This window comes from Cheilinus undulatus, linkage group 16 (assembly GCF_018320785.1).
Source record: "Cheilinus undulatus linkage group 16, ASM1832078v1, whole genome shotgun sequence".
Lineage (NCBI taxonomy): Eukaryota > Metazoa > Chordata > Actinopteri > Labriformes > Labridae > Cheilinus > Cheilinus undulatus.
In genome coordinates, this window is record NC_054880.1 from 16750204 (window position 1) to 16770517 (window position 20314).

The 20314-nt window shown below is 38.6% G+C and overlaps 1 protein-coding gene across 5 annotated transcripts in view; it reads left to right on the forward strand.

Moving 5' to 3' along the window:
- LOC121523424 (NLR family CARD domain-containing protein 3-like) overlaps nucleotides 1–20314 on the forward strand; it is a 51425-nt gene that overhangs the window by 13202 nt on the left and 17909 nt on the right. For 3 of the 5 annotated variants that reach the window (XM_041808325.1, XM_041808329.1, XM_041808326.1), the window contains 4 exons: nucleotides 1766–1939; nucleotides 2264–2434; nucleotides 6822–6868; nucleotides 7275–8664. The exons of 1 other annotated variant lie outside the window; for it this stretch is intronic. In XM_041808325.1, the coding sequence (XP_041664259.1) occupies nucleotides 1766–1939; nucleotides 2264–2434; nucleotides 6822–6868; nucleotides 7275–7813 (931 nt within the window). In that variant the 3' untranslated portion in view covers nucleotides 7814–8664. Of the gene's footprint in view, nucleotides 1–1765; nucleotides 1940–2263; nucleotides 2435–6821; nucleotides 6869–7274; nucleotides 8665–20314 lie in introns of those variants that run through there. One more of the 5 variants, XM_041808328.1, reaches the window with a different exon arrangement.

A 20314-nucleotide genomic window follows, 5' to 3' on the forward strand; every position in this document is an offset into this window, starting at 1 on the left:
ACGGAAATATAACATTTTCGTTTCCGTGTGGACAAAGCCCAATTGAGCAGCTGCTAAAACACCATAACAAAGCAGCAAACAGGTAACCTTGCATAGCAGATGGATATGCCCATTTCCTTGTTTTTCACTGGCAAATCCATCTTGTTAAGCTCCCGTCTGAAATGTTTGGGCCCGGTTAAAAAATGACTGGACCAATCAGCAACGAGGGGCAGTACTTTTGGGCACGGCAGAGTCATGACGTAAGCAAGCAGCAACAAGTTTGTTTTGCGTTATTCCTCGGAAGCTGTGCATGCACAGCTGGATGGCGACTACGCCACATGTTTTGTTGCTCTGATGCCCATAGAGATGTGACAGACAGAACGTTCATCCAATCACCCTCCGAGTTTTTTTCAAATTTTCTCCCTTTTCCCAAACGTTTCCTATTGAAGCTTTCCCAGATGGATGTATGAAACAAATCCACCTGGCGTGTCAGGTTAGCAAACAGGTATTTGAAGTTGCTGGTGCCTCTGGAGTCCCATCAGCCTCAAAGTGTAGGATCCTCCAGATGCTTGCAGTTGTGTATAAACCTACTATTCAGCCACTTCTAACCAGTGCTCACAAGCAGAAACGGTTGCAGTGGGCCCAGAAATACATGAAGACTCATTTTCAAACAGTGTTGTTGATGAGTGCCGTGCAACCCTGGATGGTCCAGATGGAGTAGTGGATGGTTGGTGGATGGCCACCATGTCCAAATAAGGCTGTGACGTCAGCAAGGAGGTGGCGGTGTCATGTTATGGGCCAAAGTATTTTGATTTTGACTGACCACCTTCTTCCATGGTACAAAAAGAAGAACAGTGCCTTCTGTAGCATTATTATCTTCATGCATGACAATGTACCATCTCATGCTGCAAAGAATAGCTCTGTGTCATTGGCTGCTATGGGCGTAAAAGGAGAGAAACTCATGACCTTAACCCCGCTGAGAGCCTTTGGAGCATCCTCAAGCTAAAGATCTATGAGAGTGGGAGGCAGTTCACATCAAAACAGCAGCTCTGGGAGGCTATTCTGACATCTTGCAAAGAAATTCAAGCAGAAACTCTGCAAAAACTCACAATTCAATAGATGCCAGAGTTGTGAAGGTGATATAAAAGAAGGGGTCCTATGTTAACATGTAACTTGGCCTGTTAAGATGTTTTTGATTGAAATAGCTTTTGATTTCAGTAAATATGACCTCCTAATGCTGCAAACCAAACAAATGACCATTTTCAGTTCTTTATAACCTATAAGATGTTTTAAAACTCAGTGTGCAAATTGATTTTTTATTTGTGGAAAAAAAAGGTTTGCATTGGGAGGTTTATTCAGAAGAATTTGAATTATGCTCTAACAGTTGATGCCTTGAAAAATTTGTTTGCATCAACTATTAAGGAAAAATCAAGGGAAAATATCATTTGCATAATAATTTGGAATGTGGTGTATTGGCCTTCCAAGGGCCTGTTCTCTTTTGAATAAGTTACTAAATGAGAATATAGTAAATGATTCAAAGTTTGATTTATTTTGTTTTTGGACTTAATCGTCAGTCATGGATTGATCATAACTAACACCATATTAGAACATAAAAGTATTCATACAGTAAGTGTATTTGGAATCAGAACACCAAATACAAATGTCCGACTTTGTCATTTCATCTTATCTGTCATGCATACACAACAATCCAGTTTAACTCTTTATTTATGTTAAAACAATATTGTTTGTAATTTCTGATTACGATGTATTTCTGATTCATCTTTAGGTTGAATGACTGTAAACTGTCAGAGAAGATCTGCAAAGCTTTGTACCTAGTCCTCAGCTTGGACTCCTCTAATCTCACCGAGCTGGACCTGAGCAACAACAACCTACAGGATGCAGGAGTGCAGCTTCTGTCTGAAGTATTAAAAAGTCCACAGTGCAAACTGGAGACTCTCAGGTTAGTGTGCAGCTGATCGAATGTAATGACCCTTAATCTTGAATAAACATTTATCAGTAACCTTGCAAAGCAGATTGATTGGCCAGACTCCATGTTGGTCATTTGGAAGATCCATCTTGAAAAGCTCCAATCCGCAACGTTTGAGCCGTTTAGGTATTGGACTAAAAGCTCTTTGTTCTTTGCTCTTTGCTCTTACTGATGTTTCCTCCTGTCCAGATCTTTGCTTGTGTTGTACTTACTCTCAGATGCTCATCACTGTAAACTAAAGTGTCTGCTGAATGACATTGTAGAAATTTGTAACATTATATGTGTGTGTATGTGTAGTTTGTCAGGTTGTCTGATCACGGAGGTAGGCTGTGCTTCTCTGGCCCGTGCCCTGGAGTCCAAATCCAACTTGAGAGAGCTGGACTTGAGCTACAACCATCCTGGAGTAAAAGGAAAACAGCGTTTGTCTGCTCTACGGGAGAATGAAAACTGCAGACTGAAAGTACTGAGGTACAGACAGACAAAAGCTTTCACATTGGTGCGAACCAATCAACCTGCTCCTGTTGTACAAAAGTGAAGACAAAATACCACTGCAACATATTGTTCAGCAAGTCTATGGTAGAGGATCATTTGGAAGAGTTATTTTATTAACATCTTGCTGCTCCTGCAAACAAAAGCACCCATCTAACACAAAAAAATCCAACGAAGACCTCTCAGGTTGGTTCAGCCAACAGGGAAACAGATTTTTGTGTAGGTTTGAAGTCAAAACTGGAACCCTATTTATCAACAGAGCTGACAATCATACCTGGACCTCGTTCCTCGTACCTGGATAACTCAATTAGCTGAATAATTTCAGGATAACATGGCATCAGTCAGGCTTGTTCCGTGCCTCAAAGCAGGTTAAGCTAAATCACTATAACAACAGATCAATTAACTTAAACCCACTCCAGGACAGATTTATTTCAAGAAGCCAGATCTAAAGACACACCTCCCAAAAGAAAAAAAAAAAAAAAAAGGAAGCTCCCTTCCTGAGAGAACAGGTTGATTTATGAGCAGTAATAAGCCGTGCCGCATTTTAGAGGGAAAGACTGATCCAAGATCGCCAAGCTCCTTTATCCTTTTCTGATGATTTTTTGTATAAGCGTTACTGTGTCAGTCGCCAAGGCATTATTTATTTACAACAGCTGATCGGGCCATACTTCGCTAATACTGCCCAGCACAGCCGTGCGCTTACTGTCACTCAAACTTTGTGTGTAGGATTTTATTGTAAGTGGCACATACACTGGGAACATTTCCAAATCCTGCACCATGGAACAAATGATATTCCCTTAACACACTGAATAATGTTCTTGTGTTGTTGTTCTATATGAAGTAATAAGAGGAGAAAAGGTGCACAATATATAAATATGAAGACAGATAGCTGGGCCTAGGCTATATAAAACATATTGTTGGCAAATTAGAATGCTTACCAGTACCTTTAGAAAATACACAAGGTTCATTAATGATAGAAAGTAAATAATCTAGGTCATTAGGCTATGACATTATGGCAAACACACATTTAAATTAATAGCCTAGGCTAGCCTTATACAGCAATGCATAACTATAGGCCTACATATTCCTTACTTGTGCATTTAACTTGTCCACAATCCTTTGCTAAACTGTCTGTCTCGCCTTCGCTGCAGCTGAGGTGTTGGATTTCACAGTTACAATGCCTTTTTAATTTTTCAAACTCCTCTATGATTGTTTACTGCTCTGTTTGTGTGAAAAATGTCGCACTTTCCTTATTATTTGCCATGAATTATGACAGACAATTGTGAGTTCTTTGATCTACGCTGCTCCCTTTTTATGTAGAATGGGCACACACAAGTATCCTGATCACTCATGTCTGGTTCCAATTAACTTCACTGATTTAGCGCGATTCAGCCATGGAGGAATGGACTTAGCCAGCCTTCAATCATCACTTTAATTGAATCAGGCTAAAAGGACACTGTTTATTTAAACCACGTTCGAGGAATGGGGCCCTGTTTTGTGAAGATTAGCTGACTAGGACCCAGAAGCGGGGCACAAGTCAAGGTTGAAGGTGAAAGTTGTTTATTTACCAGGAGGTAAAGGTTTAAAAATGATGTTGTGTGAGCTGGCTGGTGGTAGACTGAAGTACTAGCAGGTAGTGGGAGACACTGTGAGATAAGACAACAAAGTATTAGCAAAGTCTAAGTCACTGAAAAATTCACCAGCAGAAGCATACTGAGTGTATGTTCAGATTTAGGTTACCATTCATACAGCTGAAGGAATACTCTGGGACGCCAGATGTTGCTGTCGAGCCCTCTGGAGATGTTGTGGGCCTCTACAACGAAACACAGATGAAGGGGGGTGCCCACCAGATGACCCCAGTGAAATCCTTGTCTCCTTTGGCCACCCAAACCCAAAACATCCTCATCTGCTTCACAACAACTTCTCTGGATATACTAGTATATAAGGATTGAGTCATCTAGTCCTGGATTGGTATGCGACCAGGCACAAGCTTGGCTCAGGGAGGAGGACAGCCCTGCCATGCAGAGTCCACTGTACTCCGGATCTTTAACATCTTATCCTGTGTTTTAAGAACCTTTACACAAGGCATTAAAGAGGAGATCTTGTCCAAAGATTGAGGAGCTGCAGCTGTGACTGCCAGTGCACCTGCCCTCCCCAAACAACCTGCTCCTTCTTTCTCACATAGGAGGAACACAGATCCTTCTCTACAAAAAAATGTATGAACTTTGTTTCATGCCCGAGGGTTGCCTCCTTCTGGAAAGAGGCGTTTAAAATCATGTCTGAAATTATTAATAGTCCACTAGAACCATACCCTTGGCTGATTATCCTCGGTGTGTCCACGACACCCAATAAATTTACATCAACTCAACAAGAATTCCTCTCCTATTGCCTGATTACTGCCAAAAAGCTGCTCCTTATGCTATGGAAAGGAACCTCAGTCCCCTCTACTTAACTGTGGTTACACCAATTAACTGATACATTGCACTTAGAGAGGATCAGGTATGTCCTAAGGGATAACCTATACAAGTTTGACACAATATGGCAGCCATTCATCTCGTGGCTTAAAGGGATACTTCAACATTTTGGCAAATTCGCCCATTGCCATAATTCCTATAGTCTTAGTAATAGGTTCGCTACCTTCAGTTGTCGTTGCAAGCTATTTTTAGATCGGCGCTGCCATGTTCGGACCTGCTGTGCCAACTCAATGTAAGCAGACGGTATTCCAGCTTTCCCTCATCAAACTCATCAAATACACAATCCAACAACTCCAAAACGCTCTCGTGGACAACTTGTGACCTGTACATTCACCACGCTATGAAATAATCATGGAATATTACGAGACAGAGATGTTTTAAAGCTAAATGCAAAGCTGGAACTACACTCCAGACACGGCTGCTGCACTGTCACTCTGCCCAGTGGTTTACTCAAGTTGGCACAGTAGGTCCGAACTGGGCAGCACCGATCTAAAAATAGCTTGCACCGACAACTAAAGGTAGCGAACCTATTACTAAGACTATAGGAATTATGGCAATGGACGAATTTTCCAATATGTTGAAGTATCCCTTTAAGAAAGAGAACACATAGAAGTCTTATCCCTAAATACTACTATAGTATAATGGAGTGAGTGTGCCGGGGGAGAGGGGGACTGGGAGGGCAAGGTGGGGTGATGAGGATGTTGGGTTAGGGGATCCTGCTTTTTCTGTTCAACTAGATTTTGTTTTCTATGCTGATACCTCATGTTTTTATTAGGCCTGTCAATATAAACGCGTTAACGCTCGTGATCAATCTGGAAATCTTTACGCGTTAAAAGAATAATAACGCAATTTAATCTTATGACTAAGTTTGACCACAACTTCCTCCTGTAGTCCTCCTGCGCAGATGTTTACATTCCTGGGGTGAAAAGGTTAAAGGCGGGTCAAACTCAGCCAGCAGTGATGAGTGAGGAGAGAGACCTCGGTCCCTCTGGCAACCCCAGCGTTCTGCCATTTTTTTGTTACCCATCAAAACAACACCTACGAGAACTACTGTCACAAGAATCCGTGAACTGTATGACAAACCACAAATAAGTTTAAAAACTCTAGTTTGTTTAATATTTCTTCATTTAAACACCATACTTGTACTACTTTACCTCAACCAAAAATACAAGTAAATGGTAGTGATTTAAATGTTAATTTATAGATAATGATAATAATACTGATACATTTTTTTGTAAAAAGCGCTTTCATTTGCGCTGTACATTAAGTTAAAATAATGAAAATAAAAACTTGTTAATAAGAACGTTTAAAAAACTAAAAATTAGTAAAACTAAAGAAATGCTGTGATTAATCATGATTAATCACAGAATAGTAATGTGATTAACTTGATACATTTTTTTAATCATTTGACAGCACTAGTTTTTATGTTTGCTTGTTTATAACAAAGGAAATGAGGACTGTATACTTTGTATACTGTATAATTATATGTACGTTTCAAAGCTCAATAAAAATTTACTTGAGAAAAAAAAAATTAAAAACAAAATCCAAAAAACACAGGAGATCAACCATGATATGTGTGGCATCAAATGACTCACGATCAAGAAATTTCTCAGAATTTAGGATTTGAAAGCAAAAGTAACTTGATTATCCTTGTGGCTATCACAACAGACAGACAGGTGGAGTGAAATCCTGTGAGGTTATTTTTATTTTAAAGTTTGCTCAAAGTCCCCTCTTTTACCACAGTTGATATGGAGCTTATGACCATACTGTAACCAGTCAGCAGGGGGAGCGTTACATGTTTTTGCTTCATTTTGGGGGAATTTTGTGTTGTCAAACTTTTATAGTTCTGTGAAGGTGTATTAAATCGATGTTAATCTGGTTTCTTCCTCCAGGTTGACTCTTTGTGGACCGTGTCGACTGAAACCTGATTTGCAGAAGTGTGAGTGTTTTTTATGTTTAATTCATGTGAACACAGCAGCACATTGTACTAGATATTGGATGGCTGTCATTATTTGAAGACAAACAAAGAAATTACACACATTTATGCACTTATTGTGATGCTTGAGTAGCCATCTTGCCAATGATTTGCAATGCATTCTGGGAGATTTCCCATAGCATTAGGTTTGGAGTGTGTGGAAAACTATTTTTAAAAGGCCACACTTTTTATACCACCTCTCCATCCCAACAAGCACTCTCAACCCCTAGATGTGAATGTGCAAAACCTGGGGGTAGAGCCTAGTGATGGGGGCCAGGGGTGTAATGAGATTGAGCTTTAGTGAGTCTTAATTTAAAACAAACCACTAAAGTAGATTAAAGTAAAATGTTAAATTGTTTATCCCTTTCAGATGCCTGTCAACTGCAACTGGACACGAGCACAGTGAACAAATACCTGAAACTCTCCGACAACAACATGACAGTGACACACGTGCAGGAGGAACAGTCGCATCCCGATCATCCGAACAGATTTGAACATTGGTATCAGCTGCTATGTCAGCCTGAACTGACTGGTCGCTGTTACTGGGAGGTTGACTGGGAAGGAAGAGTAGTTGTGGCAGTGAGTCACGGGGAAATTGAAAGGAGCACACATGGTAATGAATGCGTGTTTGGATGGAATGATCATTCCTGGAGTATGATCTGCTGTAATGGTGGTTATAATTTCAGGCATGCTATAAAAGAACAAGGAGAAATATCTTTGCCTCTTGTCTCAAAAAGAGTGGCAGTGTATGTAGACATTCCTGCCGGCATTCTGTGCTTCTACGAAGTCACCTCTGACTCACTGACCCATCTCAAAACCTTCAGCACCAAATTCAATGGACCTCTTTATCCTGGTTTTGGGCCCTGGAGCATAAATTCCTCAGTTTCTCTGTGCCCACTGTCCAATTGAAGAAATCTCTCCTGTTAGGCACATAGGAACAGGGAACATTCCCACCTGACAGATGATGTAGATCAGTGGTTCTCAACTTGTCAAACCTCAGGACCCACCACTGCTCCTTAAAGACAAACCGTAAGCCAAACCTCAAAAGAATTTCACCCAAACAAACTGGACCCTGAATCAGACAGAACTTGACATAAAAAAAAAAGAGACAAAAGTTATGATAAAAATAAGACAGATTAAGATGCATTTCATTGCAAAATCCCCGAGTAGACTTGCATTGATGGAGTTTATTTTCAGCTATGGTCCAGGGATAAATTTTAAATTTTGGTAAGTTGTCATGGGAAAACCAGCTCTGAAATCCTAAGCATTGGAGATAAGTGTTGAAATTCGCGACCCACCAGTTGAGAACCAGTGATGTGGAAACCGTCTAACCTACCTATCACCTAAATTAAGTGTTGCAAGGAAAAGCCTCGACAATTTCTGTTTGAGACAGAAAAACAAAATTGTATAGACAGCAATGTATGAGGCTACACTAAAGTTTCCTGTTTTACATTTCTCTAATGCCTTAACTGGTAGATAAAGCTGTGTTTACATTCAAATCACATGAGAGCAAAATACGCCTGGCCCAGGTCACTTTGACTTGCAGTGTTAATGCAGCCTAAGGCCAGACGAATACTTGCAGTTCACCATGTTATTAGAGATGGGCCAATCCACTTTTTTCGGATCCAATCAGATTCTGATACATGAATACCAGTACCTGATATAAAATCCACTATTTTTCAAAATCAGAATTGTAATTACCTCCGCCAAGGAGGTTATGTGATCGGCAGGGTTTGTTAGTTTGTTAGTTTGTTTGTTAGCAACATAACTCAAAAAGTTGTGGATGGATTTTGATGAAATTTTCAGGAAATGTCGCAAATGACATAAGGAAGAACTGATTAGATTTTGGGACTGATCTGGATCACCGTCTGGATCCAGGAATTTTTTAAAGGATTCTTTACTATTGGGAGATAGGGCTAATGGCGGAGTGCTTTTCTAGTTTGTACTGTTTTTGCATTGTATTATTCATACGAGGTTACGTGAACCTCTGGTAAATTTGAAACTGGATTTCTTATTCAAAGACCAAAAAATATTTTAAACTTCAAAAAAATATACCATTCCCAATGAATTGGTTTAAACTACATGCTGGCATCACATATACACGGGTAGCAGCAACAAATGTAATGTTTAAAATTAAATATTTGAAACAGTTCAAAACAGCAACGATTTTAGACATCCAACAGCAAGACAGGGCAACAGCAGCAAACTGAACAAGTGTATTTTTGTATAAAATTTATATATGTAAAAATAAGTATCTGCAAATTGTTTAAAAACTTCTTCAAATAAGTAAACTAGAAAAGCACTCAGAGAGCACGGACTCCACCATTAGCCCTGTCTCCCAATAGTGAAGAATTCTTTAAAATTCCTGGATCCAGACAGTGATCGGGATCACTCGCAAAATCTAATCACTTCTTTCTTATGCCATTTGTGACATTTCCTGAAAATTTCATCAAAATCCATCCATAACTTTTTCAGTTATGTTGCTAACAAACCCTGCCGATCACATAACCTCCTTGGCAGAGGTAAAAATATGATTTAACTGTATGTCAAGGGACTATTGCAGCAGGAAGCAACAGATGTGAAGTATTCAAAATAAAAACTGACGTACAAAGCAAGGTGCCACTGAAAGCACTGTATTTCCTGATTTTGCCATTTACAATAAAAGCACTCGAGGAAAACAAGGTTTTGAAAGGTTCGCCTGAAGTACAGCATTTATCATTAATTTAACTTAGCTTTAGCACCGTGTTTACAGTCAGCCTCGCTGTCATTCTGTCAGGTGTGGAGAAAAACTCAAAAAAGGATGGACCCAAATGCAGATAAAGAAATTAAAGTTTAACAAAAATCCAAGAGTAACAAAACTTAGTTAAACAAAGTCCAACAAAAGTAAAATCTACAGGCAACACAGGGAAAAAACACTGAGAGTAACATGAGGAGTAAAAGGCAAGGAAGACATCTGACAAACTGACAAAGGACAGAGAGAAACACAGAACTTAAATACACAGGGAGTGATTGCACAAGGAGAGACATGTGTGGGTAACGAGACTCAGGTGAAACTAGTGAGGGTAATCACAGAGGAGGGAAACTGAGACAGGAAGCAAAACTGGAATCACACAGAAAGGAAGGCAACTACAAAATAAAACAGGAAGCTTCACAATACACAAGAACACTGGACCAGAAAGATTCAAACAAAAGTGACAATACGAGGGGAACAAGGAAACAAATACAAACACAGGGAGTTAAACTAGACATGAAACACAGGGAGTAAAACTAAACATGAAAGCAGGGAGTAAAACTAGAAACATGAAAATAACAGAACAAACTATTCAATATACTAGAAACTACAATTAAGGAAGGCCTAAAAACACAGGAGGATACAAAGGGAATACAAAGAACATGACACAAGGGAAATTCAAACAGGCAGGGAAAAGAATTTACACAACACACTAGAATATAACAAGAAATAATGAAACACAAATGGTCAGAAACTAAACACTAGAAACATGAATTACATCGAATAAATAATAGAGAAACTCAAACACAACAAATCAGAACCTGGATCATGACACATGCTTTATTCTCTGACCTCACTAAAGCCTGCTTCTTTTAATAATGATGGATTTAAAATAAGGGAATCATGAGTTAAAAAACCTTTCAATGGTTGTTTAAGTTGTAATATGAGTCGCTGCAGCTCATATTAAAGCCACAAACAGGCAAACAGAGTACAGACGCTTTGTGATGCCTTATTATAGACATTAAAGTAAGAGAGGAGACAACACAACTTGTGTCCTTTTTACTGAGCTTCATATTAATCACACAGACACAAAGAATTGATGCTTGGGTTGTTATCTGACTGCTTTTTAGTGTTGTAAACATTAGACCCAGTACCGATATTGGATCAGGGTTTGTTAAGTCAAATATATTTACGATTATGCTTGACGCGGCTAGATATATTAATAAAATGAAACATCAAGTATATCTCCAGCATAAAACACTGGTGAGCTTGATTGCAGTTGTTGCTAAATCTGCATTGAGCAGTCCTAGATGCAAATCTAGTCAGACGTGCAGAGAAATAATTTATTTCGTTGAACAGACTTTTATATGCTGCTCTTGAGAAGAAGAGGGCAATTTCTTACTGCTGTCTGGATTTTTGTCATTTGACGTGTTTGTTTAGTTTTGGGTTGTGGTAGATACTGAGCACCACTATTAAGTATTACAGCAATACTAATGACTACACTATATTTACAAGGTTAGACTTAAAAATTTTAATCAGTGTTTCTTAGTAAAACAAAAAAGGAAACAATTGTATATAAACTGCCTGAATACATGACTGTGCACCAGCTGACACTACTCACCCTCTGCTGCCACAGTCATCCATCATCACTACAGGCTTATTTTTAATTCCAAGGCAGCCAGAACTGTACATTACTTTGTTGTCCTTTGTTTTTTTGTTGCAAGTATTGCCTTTGAAAATTCGTAAACTATGCAGTTTTATTGATGTTTTGTTGGTATTACAGGTCTCACAGGTCTACAAGTTTCCTGTAAAAACAGGAGAAAAAGTAGGAGACAGGCAATGGTGCTTCTGTTCAGTTCAGCCTTGCTCAGCAGTCTTTAATACTCAGTATTCAAAATAAATGCATCTTTTCCATGCCATTCTGCACTTCTTCTGTTTTTTTACAGCATTGCTTAATTCACAATATCACAGATAATACATTGACAACTTACTAGAGGTGTTTTTGACTAAGGATTTTCATAGCAGAATCTGATAGTCGAACAGCGTTTCTGCTAGACTTTTTTGGTCCCCGGTCAAAATGACCATCAGTCCTCAAGAATTCCAGCAATTTAGAACAACTACTGGACGTTTGCGTTAACATTATTTTGCTGCATTAATAGCAGTAAGACGCATAAATCGCTCTCTTATTTTTTTTTTATGTAAGTGGTTTAAAGTGTCAAAATGAAAGCTGCGCACTTTTCCTTACACTCAAAGTCAGTTACACAATATACAGCCACATTGTACACATAAACAACAACAGTTAGCTTCACATCAGCACCGTTAGCACATTGACCGCTATCATAACTTTGCAGCTTACAATAGCCAAATACTGGACCCATCTTTTAAGACCCACAGAATGTTTTGTACTATGACACTGAAAACACAGAATAGCTCAAATGAAAGAAGAAACTCTCTATTTCACCATGGAAAAAACCTTTTGTTCACACCTTGTCCCGTTCTTGATTTATCTTAAGTTGAACAGAGGCTAGTTTCACCAAAAAGACCACTTTTTTCTAGAAAGCTGAGAAAAATGCATTTTTGTGAAAGAGAGTCTGTCAAGAAAAACAGTGATTTGAATGTCATAATTTTGCCTTTAATGACATAAAAGACATCTGAAAATTGTATTACAAATGTTATTTTAATTGTAAAATAAATAAAAACAAATACAAAATACAGCACAATACAACTGGACGGCTGCCACGGGACCCCCCACGTCCTCTCCTGCTTGCGTGTCCCCTGGCGCTGCCTGTAAATTATAGAAGTAATATAATCTATAATATTTTATATATATTATATAATCTACACTAAAGACTTTTTTTGTTGCCAACAGACGGTGTTGTAGAACTGCATGGGGCTTGCTCTTCTCTCAAGTCTGCTTCTGAAATCATGAGTGAACGCATGAGTGATGGTTTTATTTGATAAATTTGGCTGAATAATCAGTGGGTTTCTAACGTTAACTTACCTCCATTGCTCTGGGACGGAGAACGAGACCCGCTCTGCTCACTCAGCAGCCATTCCTCTGAGTCTGGGTTGGAAAAGTCTGTCTCTGAAGTGTTGTCGCTGTATGTATCAAGCTGGCCAGTGGATGCCGACGCACAGGGGAGACCTTGCGGCATTCTTTAGCCTCTTGGCCGGCCGAGGCAGATGAATGAAAGTGCTGATGCCTGGACTTGCTGTCGGTTTCAGTGAGTTACTGATTTCTCACGCAAAAGTTTAAGGTGTCTTCCAGCATCCACTGGCGAAACTGGCCACTTGATCCCTCAGTTTTTTGGGGGGCATTTTGTGCCGATACTGAATATTTTAGAACTTTTAGCTTAGATTACCTCCATCCCTGCATCTCCACTTCAAGCTTTGATCTCAGTTGCTTTGATCTACCGTCTTCCGTGTTCTGACTACGTATCCCAGAAGCCCCAAAATTACTCACAGGGAGCATGAGCGCGCCCCCTTGTGCCAGCCGCCGAAAATCACTTTGACGTCTATATACGTCAATGGCACTCAAGAGTTGGTTTTTAAATGACGTATATATACGTCAATGGTACTCAATGAGTTAACTGGACACTGCGTTAGAACTCTACATTTCAAATGAAAAATGAGTTTTACCGTCAGTTGCTAATAGCAGTCCTCATGATGATGTAACTGTAACCTCTCTGAAGAGAGACAGAGCCTTCGCTCCAAGTTCCAAGCTCCAAGTGGTCAATGCCGTTCTGCACGATGTGATTCTGTGTTGACTACAATCCAACTTTATCTGAGGATTGGTCATAGGTAGTTTATCGAAGTCCACTACAACTCTGCTCTGCATAGGCCTCCTCTCTCTGCTGCTGCATCAGTGTTTACGATGCTCAGGTATACGATTCCCTTTATTTCAGCCTCTCCATTACTCCCAGCAATGACACAAAATCCCTCCATACCGCTGATGATATTAAGCCTTTGGTTAACCAGGAAAGCCTCACTTAGATTAAAATTCTGCTTTACGAGAAAGTTCTGGTCAAACTTTCCTACTTTCCCTGCATAGTCCCCAGCAATACTGAGCACACTCAGAGAGATAGATTTGCTTTGACATCATCATGCATACATAATTAGCCATGTGCTTGTTGTCTGAGGAGATAAACAACCCCAGCACCGCAGGACAGTAGATGTAGTAAGATTAGGCAACTTTTAGTTTATATTAATGCATTCTTGCAACATACCCTCTAGGTTGAACAAAATATAATCTGCAAGTATTCAGTATTTACTTATCTGGTCATTTGTGTGTTTTCTGCCGGACATTTTGACTGGTTATATTTTTATATATTTGCCAATGACCGGCAAATGCCGGCTAACGGAAACTCAGGCTTAGCAGCCCCATGTAGTCAGAATGGTACGATCTTGGTTACATAACAACGTTCGACTATGAGGTTCATAGCTGAATCAGACTCCTCCAAATCGAATTGTCGAATCGCCGACTATTCCAGGTCACCCCTACAACTAACTATCACATTTTCTTTCAAAATATTTTCCTTTAGCACTGTAAGTACTCAATTTACAATCAGTGTAAAACTGCATTACCAAAATCTTCATTCCATTTTCAAACTGTGTTAGAGTTTCTATTTAGTTCCAAAACTAACTGAGGTAAAACATTAGCACAACATGTACAAATTTATATGTTCTCGAATTACCCTTTCTTTAGCATCAGTCATAAAATAAACTAGAAAAGCACTCGGAGAGCACAGACCTCCGCCATTAGCCCTATCTCCCAATACTTACAGAATCCTTTAAAAAATTCCTGGATCCAGACGGTGATCCGGATCACTCCCAAAATCTAATCAGAGAGAATCGCCTTTACCAATGAGGTACACTCTTTTGAAGGTATGGGAAAGTTATGTCAAGTTATAAAATTTTTATATGAAAGGATGTGGGCCCCCTTCGTACAAAATTGATAAAATGTTAATTGTGTTTCTTTCAAACCATTTGGAATAAAAAAGAGATTGTTCCTGGCAGTTATATTATCATTATGGGTTTTATGTAGGGAGAAATTGTGGACAAAGCATAACTTCCATGCAAGAAGGAATTGCTGATGAAACTTAGACAATGTGACACAGAGTTTTTCAGGTAAGTAATTACATGACAAGACAAAAGCAAGACCACCAATTTTGTTAAAAATATAATTTGGGGTGAAAAACCATGAAGACGTATTGTTTGCTAAATATCTTTTAACCAATTTATTTTAAAGGTACTTAAGATATCAATAAAATTCAGAACTTCTAGACCTCCTTACGCTCTACTGTTGGACAGAATTTCTTTTTTAATTTTATGAGTTCTGTTTTTCCAGATGAAATCAAGAAATAACTTGTTGATTTCTTTAGCTGTTGAATCCACAAAAAGGGAAAGGGCTGGATAAACAAATTGAGAGATACCCTCAGCCTTCAATAGCAGTACCCTGCCATATAGCGTTAAGTCTCTCTGAAGCCAGAGGTTACAGACATTCCTAGTTTTATTGATCTTTTCAGAAAAGTTCAGTTGTTGTCTTGCAACCAGGTTTTTAGTAATATGAATACCCAAATGCTTTACTGTGGTTTTTACTGGAATATTTTCGATCAAATAATTTTCACATTTATGTAAAGGTAGTAATTCACATTTAGATATATTTAGCTTCAGACCTAATGCTAATGTAAATTGTTGAACTAAATTCATCGCTTTTTCCAACTGATTTTTATCTTTCAAGAAAAGGGCTGTGTCATCGGGGAGCTGAGAAATTCTTCTCTCTCTATTATGTATAGAAATGCCTTTAAAGTCTGAATCATGAAATAAGGACAGGACAGAAGCTCTACTGCTAAAATAAAAAAAAAAGGTGAAATAGGGCAGCCTTGTCTGACACCATGATTTATGTTAAATCTGTTGGAGGTGTTAAAGTTAATAATTACCAAGCTGTTTATTCCAGTGTAAAACATTTCAATAGCATCAAGAAATGTTTTTCCAAAAACAAATAACTGAAGACACTCTAAAAGAAATTTGTGTTTAAGGGTGTCGAACGCTTTATAAAAGTCTAAAAAAAGAACAAAAGCTTTTGAGTGCACTGAATCTGCATGGTCTAATAAATCTAAAATGAGTCTAATATTATTGCTGATATGCCTTCCCTTTATAAAACCTGACTGAAATTCAGCAACTAATTGAGGCAGGCCTATTTTAATCTGTTTGCATAAACTGAAGCCAAAATTTTATTGTCAGTAGTTAGAAGGGTAATTGGGTGCCAGTTCTCTATCAACAAGTGATCTTTTTCTGGCTTTGGAATAAGGGATATGATGCCCTATTTCATTGTTGTGATAATCTCTTTCTGACTGATACACTCATAGTACATACAAAATAATGGATTCTGAATGACATCCCAGAAATGAACATAAAACTCAGCTGAGAGACTGTCTATACCCTGGGATTTACCTTTCTTTGTTGAAAACAATGCTAATTTTATTTCCTCTATTGTCAAGCTAGAATCACAAGTTATTCTGAGATCCTTGTCAATTGTATTGATGTGTGTCTTTATCTTATTAGTGAAATTATCACATAAAGTATTGCTGAATTCTTACGTGTATAAGTCACTGTAAAAAGAAGAAACAAAATTAGAAATTAACCTCTGATCAGAACAATTGTCCCCATTGATATTAAGCATATTAAGTGATTTTCTTCTCCATTTCTTTTTTCTAGGGCAAAGATGTCGCTAGAGTTTGTTTCGCCTTCAATAGCCACTTTGTTCTCAATCTTACAAAAGCACCCTTAGCTAAATCCAAATAGATCTGATCCATTTTAAGTTGTATCTCTTTCATTTCTAGTTCTTCTTTAGAGGACAGGTTGGATTTAGATAAGAGATGTTTATTCTGCAAATCACTTTGTTTTATTTCTAAGTGCTTTAACTCCGTACTTCTTTTCATTGCAATATCTCTGATCCTCATATTCAAAGGATTCCCATTTCTGTTTATACTCACCAGTTGTTTTTTCAGAATAAGTTTCATGAACCAATCTGTTAACACTATTGTTAAAGCTCTTATCTTTAAGAAGAGCATCTATTAATATATATATATATATATATATATATATATATATATATATATATATATATACAGAAAACTATTGATATTCTCTACTGATTTGAGGTAACGTCTTGACGTCATCTCAAACTGACAGGACGAGGCAGAGGCACTCACTAATTGAAAAAAAAAAAAAAAACAGAGGCACTCACTAACCACACCTAACCACACGATGTCGCCGCGCTACAGCATCACCTTCATTCGTTTACATACACTTTCTGCTTCTTTATACTTTATATACGTATCTTGTTGATTATGACACAGGCATGAACATTTCTTCACTGATAAATGCAAGATGAGTACTTTGAAACCTTCTTTCTCCGCTTACGCAGACTGCTCTTTCCTGTCGGCACAAAGGAGTTTTACTTTCGATTTTGATCCTTGTGACGCAGATGTTTTGTGAGACAGTAAGTGACATGTTTCAATGTTTTAACGACTCACAATTAGTTTTATTTAAATGCTAAATCTGCTATAAGCTAACAAAGACTCGTGGGGTTTATTATCTGATATTTTATCTGCATTAACGGGACGGTTTTTAGACAGTAGAAGAAGACAGGTGTCGTGGTCAGAATATAAGCCTGTCAAACATGACATGCGTGATCAGACAGGATGAATCTGTCAGTGCATACAGTGATTAGCCGGAGCTTAAGTTTCGTCACATTAGAGGATGTAAGAATTGAGTCAAACTTGAGGATTTTCCGCTTTTTACTCTCATTTGTCAAACAGGCTATGTAGGCCTGCATAGCATGACGAAATCAGCTGTTTTAAATGCTTTAAAAGTCTAAAAAGGTACTGATTATGAGTCACAGTTATTCGCCGAAAAACATTTGACATTTAAAAGTAGAGTAAATATGTAGTAAAGTAGCAAAAAATGCCTCGAGGCTGTGAAGTAGCATAGCAAAGAAGCAATAGAAAATGTCCTTGAGCTGTCTGAGAAGGGCAGACTTTTTTTTTTAATGACAACTTCTGGAGCTAATAGGAAGACAATAGTTTGTTGTTTAAGGTTTAAACGACAAAGAGAAAGATGTGGAATGCCCTAGCCACCCCAGCTGGTAGTGAATTTTAATTATTTGCATAATAGAGACAATAGAGTCTATACAAATGAAGCTGGCATGCTGCATATTTGTTTATACTGTTGCTATTGCTAACTGCTAACCCCTGACCCTAGTTTGACCTTTGATGCTCAGTCTTGTCCACACAGGCCCCCACTTATATTTATAGTCACCCCATATTGTTTTAGTTATTTTTTCCTGTATATAACCATCCATGTGTAACAGGGTCAAAATGCACCTCTGTAGTTAAGTATTGCTTGTTATAATTACACAAAATTACCTGGCATTTGACCGTTCTGTATCAGCCTGAGATAAACTCCTTAATCCATGATGCACTGTGTTGTTGTTTGCAGCCCCTCCTTCCTTTGTTTCTTCTTCTTTGTTCATTTGTACAGTATATACCCCTGTGGGAGAGGATCTGGAGTGGGCTGTGAGGTTCATAGGAGTTTTTGTCTCTTGATATCTTTGCCAGAAAAAAAGAGGTCATTAAGACAATCCAGTGTCACAGTCTCCACCATCATCATCATAAACACAATGCAGATATTTCCACCAGTTACACAAACACAAGAGATGCATCCACTAATACAGTATTTCCCAACTTTGTTCCCCAGGGCCCCCTACTCCAATTTAAGAAAAGCTAAGCTCCCCAGGATCTACTTGAAAAACGTTCACATCAGTGTTGTCACTGACAAATCCCAGTATAGTAGGCCCATATACACTTGTTATTGACAAGAGATCTGTAAATATACTATCCATTATTACAAAATAGTAAACTTGAAGTTCTCAAGTTTAAAAAGTTAATTTACAAGAAAAAAATTGAAATATTTGACTGTAAAAGTCGTAAGTGTATGTGATCCAGTACTAAGAACTTCTGAGATCATAAAGTCTAGAATCAAACCTCTGTTTTCAGTTTGGTTTCTTTTTCTATTCCCCATAAGCATGTGTCACTGTAGTCTGGCAGTGTCTGCATGTTTTTTGTTTTTCCATCTCCTTTTCTCCTTAGCTTCCACATGTCAGATTTAAAAGTCCCTGAAGCTTCCACAAGAAAGGGTTATTAGCACTGTTGCCTCACAGCAAGAAGCTTCCTGGCTCACTTTATGGTCAGGGCTTTTTGTGTGCAAAATAATATGTATGTTCTCACCGTGCATGTGTAGGTCCCACCACCAAAGAGAGGTTTGTTAGGTTAATAGGTGACTCTAAATTGGCCGTTGGTGTGAGTGGGAGTGTGCTTGGTCGTTTGTCTCTATATGCCAGCCCTATCATTGGTCTTCCCTGGACTGGTGACCAGTCCAGGGTGTACCCGGCCTCTCACCCAGTGACCGCTGCCCCAACGCCTCGTGACCCTGAATGGGATAAGTGGTGTACAAAATGGATGGTAGATGGAGCCTCCACAATCTCAAAAACATCACTCGGTTCTCGCTTGCTACTTGTAGCACCCACCGTTTTTGCACTCTTAGATCAAGCCAGCGAGTGGAGTACAAAGGATGATGGGTACGCAAGGGCTGATGGTTAACTTTAGTTCCCACTTCCCTTCATTCTGCTCCACTGAAAAAGAAAACTACACTTTTTGCCCTGAAGACCTACAGTATATATTATTTCAGTAGGCAGAGATGCCAGCAAATGGGTGTTTTGTCCATTATTTTGAGAGCCTTATCATGTAATGAGAACAATGGCTACTATTACTGGCTAATACTGTATATCACCTATGTTTGGACCCAAGGTCGCTTTACAGAAGGACAGAAGACAAGACACAACACAGAGACAAACACTAAGCTGAGTGTACGGGGGGCCAGACTAAGGAGAGATTGTAGAGAGGTGGTGCTTGTGGAGTTTTCTTAAACACATAAAAGAGGGAGTGTTGCAGATATTTTCAGGGACAGTGGTCCAGAGAGCGGGGACTGAAGACTCTGTCGTTGTAGATATTAAGCCTGGCATTTTGAATTGTGAGTGGTTGGTGTCTGAGGACCAGAGGCTCTGAAACTGTGTTTATGGGTGAAATTTCACTTCATAGGTAATTATTGTATTTATTAATTGTTGTATGTGTAACTATTTTTCTCATTATGAGCTTTTGAAACAAGAAAAGATTTAAGTCTGTGTTGGATGCCGCGCAGTTTTGGTTTCAATCATTGGTTTCAAACCTGGGGTCACACATTTACTAAAATCATGATAAAACACTTATTAAAATATTTGTATGAGGATCTTTTGGTAAGAAAAACAAGTATAGACTTATTTCCTTTGGGTAGAGTATGATAGTATCATATAATAGTATACTTCAGAATATGTTATCATATGCATCATTACACCCTACAGAGCCAGGACCATCTTTGACCCGTGCAGTTTCATCGGAGAAGAATGTCGAGGTGAGAGGGCCAGCAGCACGACCAATACAGGTAATCAGCTTTGTTTCTAAAAGTAAATTCTAAAAACGCATCCATGGTTGCATTTTTATCTTGTTGTTTTTAATGGTGAAGTGCTGAGGGAGGCATCATGTGATAATTTTCATACAGTCCAAAATCCCTAAGCCTACACA